The following is a 19,984-nucleotide window of genomic DNA, read 5'->3' on the forward strand; positions in this document are numbered from 1 at the left end:
GAGCACTTCCAAAAGCCACTACTAGATGTCTCTCCGAGCATCACATGCGCCCTGACTCAGCGAGACCTAAAAAAATGAGTACTTTGTTTCTAATGATGTTGCCAAGTGATCCTAATGTCATGCACAACCTCAGTCAGTTATGACTTTGCAGCCTACATCATTGTGCATCCTGAAGTGTTAAGCCCATTCTTAGAGCTATCAAATGAAAACTCCAAGTCCCAGAATGCATCGCGATATTGGCTAAAACTCCAGAAATGGCATTTCTTCACTTCGCACCTAGATGTACTGATAACCTTCTTCATTCCTTTGATGAAAATGGTTTCAGATCAGCACTGCTTCTGAAGTGCACACAGTATTTTGTTTGTAGAGAACTTTGCAATATGCATACACGATTCACTGCTATTAAGAAATTGCGTCCCTGGTTACTGTGGCAAGCTCTGGTGAACCAGAGTAGTTTCTCTTTGGCCAAAATATTTGAAAATTTCCTTCGACCTCAGTTTTTCCAAAATATATTTGGGAAAGAAGGCCCTGTCACCCAAATCCTCATAAACCATTAGATTCACTTGCTCAGCGAAACCCAGGGTTCTTTTTGCTTCAAAGCCTGCGCCTCTGTGCAACTGTCAATTTGTTTCTTTTTTTTTCTCCAGGAGGAAAATAATCTTTTCTCTGAAGAAGCCCCTTCCCCAACACCACCACTAAGTTTGGGGTTGCTCAGATACTCTTCTCACTATAAGAGAATTACTCCAGCCTTTGGCGGAAGTAAATCTTTATTTCCAGAGTAGTAGGATGTGGTCTGTGAGAGTTCACAAACTTTCAAGGTAAACCATGCCTTGAACCACCCACTCTTGTGAGGGATTTACTCCCACATAATATTACAATGTTGTGGAGTGAAGTTATGCGGGAGTAAATGGATTTACAATTGGCGGATCACTTTCTGCAAAAGACTAGGGGCGAGATGTAGGTGGCCATTTCAGGCCATTTACCGATCGGTAACGGACGATTTTGGCCATTACCGATCGGTAAATGGGTGACAGGTATGTAGGGGGCATTTTTTTACCGAATCAGTAAAATTACCGAATCGGTAAAATAAAAATTCGGTAAATTTACCGAATCTGAGGCTCCCAGATGTAGGTGGGACTCTTCAGAGTCCCAGAGGCCTTACAGAATCGGTATTTTACCATCAAATCCAATTTGATGGTAAAATACCGATTCCGGTGTGCATGCACATGTGTGCATGCACACCTATGCCATATGACTGGCAGACCTGCCCTTAGGGCATGTATGCCTGCCACATGGTACCCGAGCCTGTTTTGGGGGTGCCAGAGGGTGTCACCCTTGTGAAAATCGGTATTTACCGATTCGGTAAATGCCGAATCGGTAATGCCCATTCATTCCTATGGGCTTTGAAGCCCATAGGAATGAATGGGCATTACCGATTCGGTATTTACCGAATCGGTAAATACCGAATACTTCCGATTCGGTATTCCAGCACATCTGGAATACCTACAAGTCCACAGCTTAGATTTACCGATTTTTAATTAAAAATCGGTAAATCTATTTTACCTACATCTATCCTTAGGAGTCGTAATTTGTACCGTATGCGCTCATAAAACCTTATACCTAATGTTATTAGCACAAATAATTTTATAAATCATGCTGAATGTTGCCAGCGACTTAATGGCTTAATAGCATCGCCCTCACTGTCAGAAACTGTTTGAAATATAACTAGCCAGGTTCTTCTTGGTCACATGAGCAAAATCATTTGAAGATCATAAAATGGAGGGCATACCAGCCTAAAGAAGGCATTCTCATGAAATATTAATTTACTTCTTAGACCTGACTACCTTGTGAAAGCCGGAAATTGCTACATTAAAAGCCGGATATTACTACATTAAAAAGCTTCAAGAAAACCGTCATGTCTCCTCGGAGAGGTCACGTGGTTCCCCAGCATTTCAATTACCAAGAACAAAACCAGCAACACAGTGGATGGAACCTGCTTTTATTAAATAAGCAAGCAAGCACAGAAGTATACTGTGTACTGCTTGAAATGCAACCACTGCAGATATATAAAAATATGAACACAATTTAATTTGAAGCCGTCCCACCCAGACATACACTAGGACAGTGCTGACAAGACACACCATGCTATATAAACCATCGTTTTTGTCTCAATACATGATACATTGCAGCAGAAATAAAAAAGAGACAAGTCTCAGAGACGTTTGATGAGCCAGAAAGGAGGACTGACAGTATGTGCGTCTTTGCAGCCGGGAAACATATGCACAGACATCATTTTTATTTACTGATTAATACAGAGATTTCACCCAGAGTACAGGGAAAATTAACAACATATCCCATCATGAAAATACTTCTTCGATGGCCAGTGTTCAATCTTTAAGCATGTTCTATTGAGTCATATGTATGAACGCAGGCTTATTATATAAAAAATAAAAAATAAATATACACACACAATGCAACTTGAATTTTGAAAGCAATTCCTTTTTTCTAGAAGCCGGTCATTGTTTGCAGAAGTGGGGTACTGCATTCCTGAACATTCCCATCTTAGTGGCGTTGGTGTTATTGTTTTCGAGCATTTTTAGACATCTGCTGTTGGTTAAAGAAAGATGGCTGCCCATAGGAAGTCTTTCCATAGTTTTCTCCACTTTACTCAAAAGCAGTTGTGGGCCAATGTCACTTTGTCTTCTATGACTTAGGAGAATACGGAGCAAGGTTCCATAAGGCGGCGATTTCATCATGCAAAATGATTGCTGGTTTATTCTGGGGAAAAAGTAACCATCCTCCAATCGCATGCATTAAAACACTCTGAAAGCCTGTGCATTCTGCCAGCAATGCTTTGCTCCCCATAGAAAGTGATAGTTTCTTAACTGTCTCTCTGCCACAGACGGAAGCTGCTACTTTGAATTGACGAGCTCCAGGCCCACTCCCACTATACTGTTTGGTTTAAAATTCATGCATGTCTGAAATCCATCACTGCAAGTAGTAAATTCCCCTCTTACTGGAAGGTAGATCTTGGTTTTCTCTCATGGACGTCAATTAGAGGTTTCAAATGCTATGACTGACCTACCCTCTGGTACACTTGGCAACGCCCTTGCTACCTTTGGTTTAACACAGGCACCTACAACCCCTGAGGTGCAGGGAAACCCCCAATACTTCAGGGGCCCCAATTCAGCCCAATGAATATTGGTGAGATATGGGAGACTCAGCGGCCCTCATCACATTCTTCAGGGGGCCCGTCATTTTACGTTACGGCAGCTAGAGTCCTATATACTTTGCACATTTTTCACTCGTTGCCCACCACCTAAGTCTTCGGCAACAAACAGAAGGCTGCTGAGTGGCTAAAAGTGGGATCTTAAGTCCCACCTGTGATGTCATCAGGGGTAAAAACATACAAGATCTCACGTCCGCTATTCTTGATATATGGGATGAATCGACTGATATATTTTTTTGCTGGTCTCAAAGAAATTGGGGACAAACTACCAGGTTACTGGGGACGTAAAGTGGTGTCTATGGCTAGAACTGCACCCATGAATTGAAACAACTCCAAAATATGACCTTGTCGGCTGGAGCTTACACAGTCATTAAAGGACGTCCCATTGCTCTTTGTAACCACTTTCAATTGGGATTGTAGTTCCATTCGCAAAATGATAAAAAACACTTCAGCATCTTAGCCCTGAGATACTTTTAATATACAGTTTTGGCCTTTTAAGGAATTCTCTTAATTGAGCTTTTTGGCTTTAGTTTAATAATATCTGTAGTTACAATCACTAAAAAGTTCAAAAGGTATTTTTTGGGACATACATTCTACTTGCATATAGACATGAAGCATACAGTATACTTTTATTGCACATTCATAAACAGCTGCGGATATTCGTATAGCAATACATTTATGAAGGCAGCTTAATAAGTGGAATAATAAAGGTGAAGCAGCTGTTTATGACTGTGAACAACAACATATTCCTATCGTTTGCTTTGTTATAGTGTCACACCGAAAAGCGATTGTACTTTACTGAGCAGGTAATAAACAGACGCATAAGGCATTTCTAGCTTATAACTGACTGGGAACTTAATGTGTGCAGTTTTTTTCACAAACTGAAGTCGAATGTCAGGTCAGACTTCCCCATCTTCTGTTTATAAACAAAATCAAACTTCTCGTTCATCGATACAGTGAAGATGTCCTTCCATAGTCCAACTCGTCCTGAAATGTGCAAAAAAATACAAAGAAAAGACATAGTCACACTCTAATATTCTGTGGCCATCTTCATTTTCTTCCCCACAATTATTCTGCCTTTATCCAGCTACAGTCTTTCCAGCAGGAGAAACACATTGCAGAAAACCAAGAGAATTAAGAGGTGCGTTAGGCGAATCTGAGCTAGACTCAATATGTGCTAAATGGCAAGCCAAGTATTGAATGCCCTGCATTGGAAAGCCAATATTGTTTAGGCATTATTACGATAGATATCATGCATGTAAACAAAGAATTCAGATGTTCCATACATGGTCTGTAAAGGCTCCAGGGCATTCTTTTCAAGTGTGCGCCATGTTCATATCCGATCACACACTTAGATTCTATCTTTGAATTAATCTGGGTTAAGTTCATGTCTTGCCACATATTGTTCAACTGAGTGACTCAGAGGTTGGTTTGAGGTATGATGTGCAACAAATTATTACATTCATGTTCTGGTTGGCTTAGAGTTTTATTGAGATGGGAAGGTACATGGTGGCACAATGGTCCCAATTCACACAACAAGCCGTACATCTGCTGTTAAAGAGTTATACCCTTGCATGGGTGTAGATTTAGAAATGTTGGTTATTGTCAATACTTTTCAGAATTGCGCCTCGCAGCGGCATCATCTGCAGGTTTGGATGTATGACATTACAACGCATGCTTTTACATCGCAAGTTTTACAACGCATGCCTTTACAATACATAGTGTTGAGGGGCGCTGGATAGTGAATAGTTTAATTTACTATTCCAACTCCAGTCCCCATGGATAGTAGGGAAGGTGTTGGATAGTAAATTAAATCTATTCCCTATCCTAGAGCGCCCCCCAGCGCAATGCGTTGTAATGGTTTTTGTTGTAAAAGTTGCGATGTAAAGGCACTGCGTGGTAAAAGTTGCGTTGTAAAGGATGTTTCCCCCAGGTTTCCCAGCACACTCCAGGGAAACTTTTGTGAATTCCAGTTCTATCCTGTACGTTAGCATTTCCGCCTCTTCATTGTACGAGTTGTAAAATTAGGTACGCCAAAATGTCAACACTGCGGTCAATGGCACTTTTTCTCCACAAGAAAAATGTTTTTACCCATGGAGCAACCTCTTCACTTTCACTACCACCAGTTTCGGAAAGGAATTTAAATCTGAATCTTTCAGGAATAAATCTTCTAGAATTTCAGGTGTGGGAAAGGGGTAGAGAGAAATATGATGTGCTCTCAAAACGATCAGGCAAACTCTGCCCTAATTGGGTGATATTCTGGATCAGTATATCCCATTCCAGGGGTAGAAAGTTCATCCTTTTTATGGACCAGTAAATTTCAGTCCAGAGGTAGGAAGTGCGTCCATATGATTGATGTGTACATCCCAATTCAGGGGTAGGAAGTGTCGCCACTTCCTACCCCAGGGCTGGGATTTACTGATCCATAATATCACACAATTAGGGCAGAGTTTGCCTGATCATTTTGAGAGCACATCATATTTCGCTCTACCCCTCTCACAAAATTGGACTCTAGCAATAGGGGTTAATAAAGGGATTTGCAAACCTTAGACAATCTTTGCAGGCCTTAGACCATCTTTTGTGAATACCTAGCACTCATAAATCCAGCAATTTCCGTGTGTAAAACACACAAGCACGAATGGCTTCGGGGAAGATGCCCAATGTAGATTTGAAAAGGGACACATGTTTGTCCAAGTTGGGATGAGTGTGCTATCAAATGGAGTTTGTTGTATAGTTGTGTACAAAATTATATAGCAGTCATATCCTGTTCATGTCAAGTAACATCAAAAATGCACTGACGATTCTTTCCCTTTCCAAGGACCAAGATAACATATTTAATGTTTTATAACTTGGCAAACGTCACCCACCTTATTTCAGGTTTGAATCATGCAACAGTTTTGTTTTGTAGAAAACAGAAAAGCAAAAGGAATCCCCAGCTTTCACATCAACTCAGTGAAATCTTCGAGGCAAAAGAATCAATGAGCTAAAAGAAAAAGCAAATTAATAACGAAAACCAAATAAAAGATTACTTGCAAATAATAATGATGATAATAAAAATAATAATAATCATAATAATAATATAAAAACTGAGAAGATTATGAGTGAATAGTATACACAACAGTAGTGAATATCAAGTGCTACCAGCAGTTTCCATCAGGTAGGAAACACTTATCATTACATATTTGTGCTGTACATAATAATACATCATACTGAAAGTTCAAGTTAACCACACAAAAATAAAATAAGATGTACATACACACACAAAACTTGACATGTTTTCTAATTGGGATGTGTTTGTAATTTAACATAAAAGTCAAACACCTGAAGGACAGCTTGAGACAACTGGAAAGCATTCGCTGTTGAGGTAAGGTACCTTAAAATGATAAATCCTGTGACACAAACTCTGAAACTTAAAATATTTCAGGTGCATGGCCATTTAAGCCAGTAAATACTTTTGTTTCTTTAACCATAAGCTTGCTTCTACAGGTAGTACGACTGTCTGAACTCCAGAACAAAGGTGGGTAAGTTCAGAACAGAGGAAACCTCATATTCCTCATGATCAGTTCCTGAGTCATGTCTCCAGGCACAAGTCATGCTCAAACATGAGCCCACACATACTGCTTAATTTGAGCCGGTGGTTTCCGGCACCCGCATTAAATAACAGTCCACCACTTGGTGATGCGGTCTCTCTAATTTTGAGAGGAGCACAACAATAGTGTTTAACAGGGGCGGCTCCTCCGCAATGGCGAAGGAGCGTCACCCCACTGACTCAGAGCCAGCAGCAAAAAAATAAAACAATATTTCATTATCATTTTATTTGTAAGCCGCTGGCTTTGTCAGCGTGTACAGGGAGGGGAGGGGCTGGGGCATGGGAGGGGGGAGGAGGAGTGCTACATGCACTCCCTAAGTGCTTGTGTGTGTTTGGCCGGCCATCTCAGGCCGACCAAAACACACATGCTCCCTTAGGTTTCTCTAACCCAGCTGTATTGAACAGCAGGTTTAGAGAAACCCTACAGACTCCTTGACCTGAGCAGAGCGTCCTTCCAGTCCGCTCAGGCCAATCCCCGCGCTCCAGCAGCTCAGGGATTGGATGGGAGTCTGTGACATAGTCACAGTGTCTGCTGGGACAAAGAAGTCCCAGCACCGGGACATGATGCGGGAGGCGGCTGGCAGCAGGTAAGTATAACTTAATTTTTTTATTATTATTATTATAGTCCCCTGCCCCAACACGCCCCTCCTGTGCTCCCCCTCCCACACCCCGGGTCCTCTCCCCCCACCCCACCACTTTTTATATGTGGCGGCACCTACTGGTGTTTAATATAGAATAGAATAGAATGGAAGCCATTTATAAAGCGCCTGGTGACTCAAGAACAGAGTGTCCCCGTGCTGAAAACCGCAAAAGAACTCAGAGGAATGAACACAGGAGGAACGGACAGGGGCCAGGGGGAAGAAGAGGTTAGATGCGGGGAAAGAGGAAGGTTTTCAATTTACCTCGAAATCTTATTTCGGAGGGTTCCATCCGCATCTCAAGAGGGAGTTCATTCCAGCCCTTGGCAGCCAAGTATCTGAACGAGGAGCCACCCATCTTGGCTCTAGTTATCTTAGGGATTGTGAACAACATCGTACCGGAAGACCTAAGATTCCTGGTAGGACGATGTATAGTGAGTAAACAGTGCAGATAACCTGGACCGGTGCCATGGGCTATGCGGTGGGCAAAGCACAGGGCCTTGAATTTAATTCGCTCCTTGATGGGGTGCCAGTGGAGTCTGGACAAGGCCAGTCTCCCTGAGGCTCTTCGAGAAAGCTTGAGCACTAGGCGCACAGCGGCATTCTGAGCGCACTGGAGTTGGTGGGTGCCCTTCTTGCTCAAACCCAGTAACAAGGCGTTCCCATAGTCCAGATGGGGGGTGACTAGGGCATGGACATTGGTCTTTCTTGAGTCCATGGGGAGCAGATCTAGTACCTTCCGAAGGACCCTCAGTACGCTGAAACATCTTGCTGTGACTTTGTTCACATGAGGTTTATATAACAGGTTAGAGTCCAATGTTATGCCCAAGTTCCGCACCGAAGCCACAGGGCAAGGCAGACTGCCCAGTTCCGCAGGCCACCACATGTGGGACCATGCGGAAGAGGATTTTCCTACCACCAACAGCTCAGTTTTGTCGCCGTTAAGGCGAAGACAGTTGTTGTTCATCGAAGCTGCCACGGAAGAGAGGCAGTTGGAAAAGTTGGTGGCATCTTCTCTGTGGTCGGGCGTAAGTTTGAACATCAATTGGGTGTCATCAGCGTAGCTGACAATGCCCACCCCATAAGTCTCTACTATGCGAGCCAGGGGTTCCATATAGATATTAAATAAGGTGGGGCTCAGACTCGAGCCCTGAGGGACCCCATGGCTCGCCTTTCTAAGAGAATACTTAAAGGGGGGGCAGTGCAACTGAAAGTTTCTATTGGTCAGGAAGGACTCCAACCACGCAAGGGCTGACCCCTTTACTCCCATTCCAGATAGCCGAGACAGCAGCGTTGAGTGCAGCACGGTGTCAAAGGCTGCCCTTAGGTCTAATAGTACCAACGCTGCTGTCTCTCCCTCATCCACTATGTGCCTAAGACTCTCGGTGGAGAAAAGTAGGGCTGACTCAGTAGAGTATCCGGCTCTGAACCCTGATTGAGTAGGATGTAAGAGCGAGTGATCTTTCAGATAACTCATGAGCTGCCTATTCACTACTTTCTCCACAATCTTGGCACAAAAAGGGAGGAGGGATATGGGGCGGAGATTTTGGAGTTGGGAGATGTGGATGTTGGCCTTTTTTTTCAGGGGGATTACTTGGGCAATTTTCCAGGCATCTAGTACCTTACATTCCTTGAAGGACAATGATACAATAAGACTGATATAGTCAATAACTGTAGACTTCATGACTCCTCTGCAGCGGGTCGGTGGACATACATCACTCGGAGAACCGGATTGTATGCTGTTAACAATGCTGAGAAGCTCTTGTTTCTCAGGAGTGATGAAGCACGCGAGACCAGGGGTCCCTGTGTTGCTAATGTTGACTTCTGCCGGTTCACTAGAACTGGACTCATCTTTTGTGAAGGTGGCATGGATTTTGTCAATCTTGTTAACAAAAAAATCAGCAATGGAGTCACATAGTTCTTTCGAATACGTGTCCTGAGCTTCCAATCTAGTAGGAATAGTAAGTTCTTTATAGATCGAAAACAGTTCTTTGGTGGGATTATTCGCTGAGTCGATTCTATTTTTGAGATGGCAGCTTTTTTCCGATCTCACTAATTTATGATATTTATGGAGTTCAGTCTTATAAAGCATTTTATCCTCGTGGTTGTAATGTTTTCTCCAGTTGCGCTCTAGAGTTTTACATCTGGCTTTGGCTAGTTTTAATTTTTCAGAGAACCATGGAGCGGTTTTAGACTGCCTGGCGGGGGGCTTGGATGTCCAAGGGGCTATCTCATCTAGGGCATTGGACAGCCAATTTTCATAATTTTCGTAGGCTTCTTGAAGAGAATTACTTAGCAAAGGAGAATTTTTTTGGAGAGCAAGTCTGAAAGCTTCTTGGTCAAACTTCTTCCAGTTTCTTCGTTTAAGGGAAGGGGGTTTAAGGATTCTGTTATCTATGAGTGAATTATCTATCAAGAACGGAATGACAAAATGGTCAGACCAAATTATTTTTACCGGAGGGAAGGCAGTGATGCCTTCCCAGTTGGCAAAGACGGGGTCCAAGAGATGGCCGTGTTGGTGTGATGGGGCCGTGGATTGTAGTTTCAGTCCCAACGACGCCAATGCCGTGGCCACCTCCTGTGCCTCTTTACACTCCCTATCCTCAAAATGGAGGTTTAAGTCACCTAAAATGATAAACTTTTTGTAACGGAGAGCTGGTTGCGTGGTATAATCAAGAAGATTACTTTCGAATTGTCCAGCTGCTCCAGGAGGACGATATATCAACAGGCCGTTAATGATGTATCTTGGTCCAAGTTTGATGGTAAATAGGCCGCTTTCACTATGCAGTATATTGGCTTTTGTTAAGGTGCACTCTAGCTCAGTTTTATGAATGAGGGCGATCCCTCCCCCTCTTTGTTTGTGTCTGTCTAGACGCAATAGACAGTAGCCAGGGGGGGTAGCTTCCAGCGCTTCTGGGGCAGACTCCTCATCCAACCACGTCTCAGTTAGAAATAGCACTTCGGGCTTATTGCTAGTAATTAGATCGTGTATTTCCAATTTGTGTTTTTTCAACGACCTACAGTTGAGTAATAGCATGTTAGGTTTAGCTAAGAGCAGTGTATTGCTATTAGGTGATGAAAAAGTGTGGTTACAGAAGTCGCATGTGGTAGGTAAACTATCGGCTGGATAGTTATGATCACAGCCAATGGCCATTTTGGAACGTAGAACAAGAAGCTCCTGTTTCGAGTATTGCACGAGGTGCCTTACCGGTTCCGGGACATCAAGTGGAGTCAGAGGACTTAGAGGAGTCGCCCCGCGCCCCGGACTGTCGCGGACGGGCGCAGACGGGCTGGACTCTGGCTTGACTCCGGCGCGAATACGGCGCGCCCGCTGAGTCATAGCCGTTTGTTTTTATACTGTTTCCTCTCGCCCCAAAGGAGGAAGCCCTACCCAAGATGGCTGCCGCACTAACTCTGCCCGAGCCCCAGGTCGAACAGCCCCTAATACTTTAAAGTACTTTAAAGATTGAATAATACCTGCCATCCACATCAATCTTATAGGTGTGGGTGGCCTCAAATAGTGTGAATTGTCACACTGGTAGGAGTGCGATTCGTCGTACTTATGATGGTGCTGTCATTGTCAGTGCTGGTAGGGGCAATGGATGGTGCAAGTTGCAGTGGCCTCCTTAGAAAGGCATTAACCTTTACAAATTAAGCACTGTGGGACACAAAAGAATACATATGTGGTCAAAGACAAATGTGACATTCTTCTTCTATGTTTCTTTAACTCTGAAGATTACGAGCATTAATCAGAAGAAGATTTCCATTTTGTGTCAGTGCTGTGCACCAGCTGGAGCTAGCTACTTGAAGAGTAAAGATGTGCTGTAGCGAATCAGAGTATTCGATTTCTTTATCAGGGAAGTGTTTGATGTCGCAACCACACAATTCATAAAAATACTTTTTTCCCTATTTCTTCAGGATTATTATATGCACTGTGGCAGGATGTGAGAAAATGTGCATTGTGTAGCAGGGAGAGGCAAGGTGGCTTCATGTGATTGACAAAGCCTCAAGGAAATTGACAGGTGTAACCTGCCATCATTGAGCGACCTGAAAGGTCTTGGTCTGTAGGAATGTGTGCTAGCTAACTCACTATGTGGACTGAACTGTTTAAAGTTAGCCAAACTACGAAGTGAACCTGCAACATTTTCAGGAGGCAGTCTAAGTTAATTTCTTGCATATTGCTGGTGGAAACAGCATAAAATTGACTTGGACGGATGGTTGGACTGATGGTTGTTTTAGAGGCCTTTTCTTGCATATTTTTAGGTCTCGCCTGCACATTACATATACTGAGCTGCAAGACGTACTGTTTACAATTCAATGGGCTGACAACCCGTCACACACCTCCACTCTACACCACTCCACTCTGCTCTAAGCCACTCTACGCTACTATAAGCCACTCCCATCCATGCCACTCTATTCTATGCCACTCCTCTTTACTTTACGGCATTTAAATCTACGCTGGCACTCTATGCCACGCCACACAATGGCACGCTAAGACGCTCCACTTTACACAACTCTACTCTAGTCACTCCACTCTACCCCACTCCAACCTATGCCATTCCAAGCAACCGTACTGTAGTCTACATCAGTCCACGGCACTCTGTTCTATGTCAATCTACTATATACCACTCCACTCTATGCCACTCTAATCTACTGTATGCCACTCTACTCTTTACTACTCAACTGTACGCCACTCTACGGTGTTCCACTTTACTATAAGCCACTCCACACTTATTCTATGCCATTCTACATTATGGCACACCATTATACATCAGTTCATTCTGCGCCACTCTACTATACGCCACTCCACTCCACTGCATGCAGGCTACATCACTCAACCCAGTGCCATACCTGTATATTCCACTCCACTCTAGCCACTCTACTACGAAGTGAACCTGCAAAGTTTTCTGGAGGCAGTCTAAGTTAATTTCTTGCATATCGCTGGTTGAAAAGGCATAAAATTGACTTGGACGGATGGTTGTTTTAGAGGCCTTTTCTTGCATGTTTTTAAGTCTCGCCTGCACATTACATATACTGAGCTGCAAGACGTACTGTTTACAATTCAATGGGCTGACAACCCGTCACACACCTCCACTCTACACCACTCCAGTCTGCTCTAAGCCACTCTATGCTACTATAAGCCACTCCCATCCATGCCACTCTATTCTATGCGACTCCTCTCTACTCTAAGGCATTTAAATCTACGCTGCACCACTCTATGCCACTCCACTCTACACCACTATGCACCACTCCATGCCACGCCACTCTATGCTGCTCTATGCCACTCTACTTTACGATACTCCACTCTACTCTACTCTACTCCAAACAATGGCACTCTATGCCACGCCACACAATGGCACGCTAAGGCGCTCCACTTTACACCACTCTACTCTAGTCACTCCACTCTACCCCACTCCAACCTATGCCATTCCAAGCAACCGTACTTTACTCTACATCAGTCCACAGCACTCTGTTCTACGTCAATCTACTATATACCACTCCACTCTATGCCACTCTAATCTACTGTATGCCACTCTACTCTTTACTACTCAACTGTACGCCACTCTACGGTGTTCCACTTTACTATAAGCCACTCCACACTTATTCTATGCCATTCTACATTATGGCACACCATTATACATCAGTTCATTCTGCGCCACTCTACTATACGCCACTCCACTCCACTGCATGCAGGCTACATCACTCAACCCCGTGCCATACCTGTATATTCCACTCCACTCTAGCCACTCTACTACGAAGTGAACCTGCAAAGTTTTCTGGAGGCAGTCTAAGTTAATTTCTTGCATATCGCTGGTTGAAAAGGCATAAAATTGACTTGGACGGATGGTTGTTTTAGAGGCCTTTTCTTGCATGTTTTTAGGTCTCGCCTGCACATTACATATACTGAGCTGCAAGACGTACTGTTTACAATTCAATGGGCTGACAACCCGTCACACACCTCCACTCTACACCACTCCACTCTGCTCTAAGCCACTCTATGCTACTATAAGCCACTCCCATCCATGCCACTCTATTCTATGCCAATCCTCTCTACTCTAAGGCATTTAAATCTACGCTGCACCACTCTATGCCACTCCACACTACACCACTATGCACCACTCCATGCCACACCACTCTATGCTGCTCTATGCCACTCTACTTTATGATGCTCCACTCTACTCTACTCTACTCCAAACAATGGCACTCTATGCCACGCCACACGATGGCACGCTAAGGCGCTCCACTTTACACCACTCTACTCTAGTCACTCCACTCTACCCCACTCCACCCTATGCCATTCCAAGCAACCTTACTGTACTCTACATCAGTACACGGCACTCTGTTCTACATCAATCTACTATATACCACTCCACTCTATGCCACTCTAATCTACTGTATGCCACTCTACTCTTTACTACTCAACTGTACGCCACTCTACGGTGTTCCACTTTACTATAAGCCACTCCACTCTATTCTATGCCACTCTACATTATGGCACACAATTATACACCAGTTCATTCTGCGCCACTCTACTATACGCTACTACACTCCACTGCATGCTAGGCTACATCACTCAACCCGTGCCATACCTGTATATTCCACTCCACTCTAGCCACTCTACTCCACTCTCCTCTAATCCACTCTCATCTATGCCTCTCAACTCTACATCATGCCACTAACGTTTAGCCACCCTCAACCAGCAGCCAAGCTGCTGTACAGCAGAGCTCAAAGACATTGGCAAAGTCAATAGCTCTCACATAGGCGGGACCTATTGGCTTTGCCAATGCCTATTTTCTGTTGCTGCGTGATTTTTATAATAGTCAAATGCACTCTGGTCCTCTCCTATTGTTGCTTTGTCATTAAATTGGTCTTTGTTTTGACAGCCTAGATGTAACATGCTACTGTTCAGTTGCACTTGAGTGCTGCAAAGTGTAATCTCTTGGTAAATGCAGAGAGTATTTCTACCACGAGACGCATTTCTAGTGCATTTTGGGTACTCTTGCAAACCATTGATATGATACAGAGAGCAAGCGGAGAGATGCAGGGACACCAACCCCTGAAAACAATGGTAGCTGAAAACAGTATAAATTACCTCAGACAAAGGCATTTACTTGGCAGATTGTAGGCTCCTTCAGCTGTTGCAGCTGTCTCCCACTAAATTAAGACCTCAGTGGAGTTTATTGTTGCATTTACATATTTCACGGGGTGTTCCTATGCTTTCTTTATTCAGAAATGTAGGCGTACACAAGACTAACCAATGAAACTATATTTTGCTAGGTACATCCTTGTGAATTAGACTTACCTTAGCTTTTCTACATGATATGAACTAACTAACTAAAGCACCTTAATGTGAAAGAAGATAATACGAGAATTTCCAGGGTAAATGTTGGTACATGGGTTTAGATTTTGCAAGGCCCTTACTAAAATGGCTTGTTTGTGCACTGAATTCATCAGCTAAACTAATCACCATCATTTCTTCAAACCACAGGTGGTGCCGAAAGGAGGACGTGCACATCCAAACATAATTCAGAATTGTTTTATTTTTTTTATTGTTGCACGGCACCCAATATTTTCACTTTATTTAATTGCGTTTGTGACCAGTAATTTTGTTTATGACTAGTCTTGTGATCGGTAAACAACAAAGTGTTTTTGCACCTTATAGGCCTTTGTGAAGTTCCGAAGCTCTTCATCTTGTTATGCCTCTTTGTGTGTGATTGGGTTTGAGCTGCAAGTGAGCTGGCATAGAGGAAAGAAGGGTGGTGCCACTACGAGTAGATATTTTATGTGTTACAACCCACAAGTTGTCCTGCTTGGACGTATTCCAGAGGTTCTCAAGGATGGAGAGGGTCTACACTATCTTGTATCTCTTATTCTCAATAGTTAAGAGTCTACTCGCTGATATATCGAACGGATATTGCTGACACTAACAGCCCTTAAAACATTGCGAGAACCAAATTTCTACGTGCAACATGGCAATGTACTTTGCACAGCTGGTTATTAGTTTGTGGTTTGACTCGCAAAAAGCTCATTTCTCGTTTTCATCATTGCACAATTTGTTCTACCACACTTTACATCATAGCACAGTATTTGCTGATCCAAGAGTTCGAAGTTGAAAGCCTCTAACTACCTCTTTGATTGTCTCCCTCAACCAATCTGCTGGAAATCATGAACAATGACATGAAGCGTCAAACGCTGGAGGTGGCTGTACTATAACCTTTCCTTAACAATAAATGTTTGCTAGTCCTGCCTAGGTTACATATAGCGGATACCAATTTATGTTAAATGACTGACCGAACTTTAAGCTAATTTACATACATTGAAAGGTATTTTTGACTAATCATCATACTGTCATACAAGGCAACTTTGGAAAAAGTTTGAGAATTCTCAAAATGTGCATCCAGTTCCCATCTGTATAAATGGTGTCACTGAACCACTCATTGAAATGAATGCTTTGCGCCTCCCATTTTACAGGACCTAAATAGAGGCAATGCTGTTTGGTCCATGGTGCTAGAATGCAGCGGCGGGGATTGATAATTGCATTGGAATTCACTGCTGAACAATGCTGAAGGGTCCTACAGTGAGAGGAGACCTGGTAAGGGGAACCTATTTAACAGCTAAACATTTCAACTGTAAACCTATTTGTTTTAAATACTTAAAACAAAATATTCAATTGAACAGTACACAGGACTAAAGAGGTTCACTTTGACTTGAGAAACAGTTACACTTACCCCTGCCAATTGGAAGTGACTCTGCATTGCAACACTGGTCAATGAGTTGGTGACAGTGCTCTATCGTGGACTCAAGCTGAACTTTGTCGTAAGACACTCCCAGGAACCTTACTAACTGTTCGACCATCGTAGGAAGATCCTGTAGAAACGAGATAAGATGCTACTTTTGTAGATCAAAACGCATCAATAGCTTAATGATACCCAAAGACATATCAGACAAACACACACACTTACTTCAATAACATTACTTAAAACACCCAAAATTTAAGCATTTGCTACAAGAGCCAAACATATAAACTGTGCCACTTGCCCTTAACGTCAATAATATGCACCAGGCATTGCAATGGTTAAAAGGTCAAATAAACTTGCCACTCTAGAAACAGAGTTTTTGAGCTGTGTTTCCTATTTTGGCAACAATTGGCGGGAGAGTAGGTAATTTAGTAAACTTTGAATTTTTTGAAGTATATAAAAGGGTGCTATCCATGTCTTTTGATTTATGAGACAGCCAACATCACCTTTAGTTACAACCTGCTACGCTGACCAGGGGTCTAGGAAATCTGTCAATTTCACTTAATAGTCAATAGTGAGTTCACATGTCAGTTTAATATATGTTTCTTTATCATGCAGATGTTTACACACTTCTGTCACATAAACTTATGTATCTAAAATGACTAAACTACCCCTGTCTCTACACTTACTTTTTATGACAAAAGTCATAAAAATGGATTTATGGCAATGGATTTATCAGCACATTTGTTCCAAACCTATCATAGCACTTTTGATAAGTACTTCAATCAAATTGAAGTCTTCCTTATATGGAATACATTTAGATTTACGTTTCTTCTCCACTGGAGGAACCGTAGAAAGCTCTAATCCTAAATCTTGGACTACATCAGTTTTGATTGTTTCTGACCTCTCTGTAATAGGTAGAAGAGTAATAATAGCCATAAAAGAACTCTGTGATAATTCACTGGGGGTAGCTTCCATTTGAACACCAACATTTATTGGATTCATTATTTTTCTCCTTTCCTATTACTTCCTTCCTTCCTATTTATAATCCTCAAATCCACCAAATACAGCCCTATTTCAAGTACATTAATTTAACCCTCTGACAGTTGTCTTTTAGATAAAATATATACTATAGATTTCCAGACAGTTCATTTCACTGCATAAACATGTAAAATTCCCAGGCTGTGTTGTTGAGAAACAAGAAAAGACTGCACACATTTCTGATCAGTGCGTCACGGTATCAATGTCTGACGTGTTAGCCCAAGATTATTCTATTCTGTTCTATTCTATTCTAAATTATTCTAATCTTTGGTAAAAAATAATAGCAACAGTCATGAAGTGAGCATAAAGCAAAACGTCTTGGGGGGAATGTTCTTCATGACAAAGTACTTCCAGGAAGAATGGTGAATAAATGACACAGACTTCCTACAGGGGAGATAGGAACAATTGGAAACGTTTTGGACACATGGGAGAATCATACTTTGATAAGAAGAAGACTGGTTTGCATACAAACTACTGTGTACTGTGTTGTGGCAAGACTTTGAGCACAATAGGCAGCACCGGAAAACTTAACCCCGACCTCATTTGATTTTTTGAGATAGAGTACTGACTCATCTGAGCTGGAAGCAGTTACACAAAGGCAAATAGTAGGTAACCATAGTATTGTGCATTTGAATAATTTCCTATCCTAGCACGACAACCCCAAACCTATTAAACCATTATTAAACTCCTGACATCTCTAATCCTTATGACCTCTGCTCTCTCTAAAGGCTATCTCTACTTGCCACTCCCCCTACCTCTTCAGCTAGATGTAACAACATATTATATCCACATATCCAGCTCCTAAAGGAAGTGGCGTGGGGGGGGGGGGGGGGGGGGGGACAGGGAATACGGCCAAACGTAGTTAAGTAACTAAATACATAAGCATGCGAGGCGCCGCCAGTGCACATATCCTCACCTTCGGAAATCCTGCCATGAAAAAGAACACTATAGGACACTTCTGTACTATGCACTACATAACTATACAAAGTCACTCAAACTCACTTAATGCAACGTTTTAAAGATGGCTAAGGGTAGAATGATTTAAAGTGCAACACTTAAGAAAAGTGCATGTTAGACCTGGCATCCTTGGCATGGATTTTCCCCTAACATTTTGCCCTCAGACCTCCTGTTTTTGTTGACTTCGTTCTACACACTTTACCACTGCGAAACAGTTCTAACGTGCTTGTGATCTTTCTCTAAAACATTGTAACATTGGCGTATACCCAATTGGCATATTTAATTTACTTTTAAGTCCATAAAAAAGTGGCACAACATGTGACCAGGGCTTGTAAATTAAATGCTACTATTGGCCTTGCAGCACTAATAGTGCCACCCACTTAAGTAGCACCTTAAACATGTCTCAGGCCTGCCTTTGCAGAGCCTGTGTATGCAGTTTGAACTGTCATTTCGACCTGTCAAAGAATACATATAAGTCACTCCTATGGTAGGCCTTGGAGCGCCCAGAGGGCAGAGTATAATGTATTTAAAAAGTTAAGCATGTACTTTTAAGTTTTACATGTCCTTGTAGTGAAATTCGTTTTTCACTACTGCCAGGCCAATCTTTCTCATAGGGTAAGACTGAAGTGTAATTTCCAAATGGGAAGAGATAACCAGTTCATGTTTGGTGTCTCTGGAATCACAAACTAAAATCCTAGCCATTTGGTGCCTGCAGCCTGTCTCTGGGTCACATAACTGGGTGTAGCTGACAGGTGGGCTTTGTGTATTCCTCCTAGAGACACACAATGAGTTTTGGTGTGACTGGATGTGTTATCACTGGCAGAATGGATGGGAGGTGCTGGGCCCAGCCCTACTTACACTTAAATAGTCTGCGTCCTGTCACCAAACAAAGGGCTGCACACCCCCTTTAGTTAGTCTGGAGCCAGGGTCAGGAAGGCAGGCAATCGGTTCACTTCAAAGGCATGCCTCTAGAAGCTTCTCCCCACTTCAACTGTGTATAAAAGAAGAACCTCAGACACCAACTCTTCAGTATACTTCTGGGCCTGTGAATATTCTGCCAGGAAGGACTGTCATGCTGTTACAAGGACTGCCACACTGATGGACTGCTGCTATAAAGGAACTACTGTCCTGTTATGCTGATCCGCTTTCTGCTGCCCTCTTGCCTGGGGAAGAAGAACTTGGCCTGCAACCTCATCTTAAACATAGGCTCCCAGAGGGATTCCAGGAGCTAGACTGCTGGCCTCCTGAACCTAGCCGTTGGGACATAAAAGGTTCCCCAACCAGCTCCAGGACCCAGCTGAAGTGAGTTCCTGACCCCAAGTGCAGTTTCTAAGGTCCTGGACCCTTGCTGCGGATCATGGGCTACTAAATCAAGCTATAGGCTCTTCATGACAGCAAACAGACCCTTTTGCACCAAGACTGAGCTCTACGAATCGAAAATCAGCGTGAGCCGCACCACCCTGTCTCTTCGCGCAGCAAGCATTCAACAGCCGCGGGGGGCCTAGAAACAATGGTCTGCCCATCTGTGGTGACTAGCCTGCTCTACGTGCCACGCCAACCCCCAACAGCGTAGCTCTCCCTGCTCTCCGTGATACTCTCCAATGTTAACAGAACTCCAGGCTCAAAAACGAATTGGATTCGTCATTTAGGTCTTGTTTTATTTATTAAACGTTGCTCTATTTTTCTAACTTGGTATGGGATCTTTTTGTGAGGTGTTTTCACTATTTTACGGTTTGAAATTTTGCACAAATACTTTACACATTGCCTCTAAATTAAGCCTGACTGCTCTGAT

The 19,984-nt window shown here is 42.9% G+C and overlaps 1 protein-coding gene across 1 annotated transcript in view; it reads right to left on the reverse strand.

The window, feature by feature from the left end:
- Positions 1-1,980: 1,980 nt before the first annotated feature.
- Positions 1,981-19,984, reverse strand: part of SULT4A1 (sulfotransferase family 4A member 1) — a 154,797-nt gene continuing 136,793 nt past the window's right edge. Inside the window, exons 6-7 of the mRNA XM_086922306.1 lie at positions 16,186-16,324; positions 1,981-4,216 (exon numbers count right to left, since the gene is read on the reverse strand). Coding sequence (XP_086778432.1) covers positions 4,104-4,216; positions 16,186-16,324 — 252 coding nt within the window. The 3' untranslated portion in view covers positions 1,981-4,103. The remainder of the gene's footprint in view (positions 4,217-16,185; positions 16,325-19,984) is intronic.

Source organism: Lissotriton vulgaris, chromosome 1_1 (genome assembly GCF_964263255.1).
Source record: "Lissotriton vulgaris chromosome 1_1, aLisVul1.2, whole genome shotgun sequence".
NCBI lineage: Eukaryota > Metazoa > Chordata > Amphibia > Caudata > Salamandridae > Lissotriton > Lissotriton vulgaris.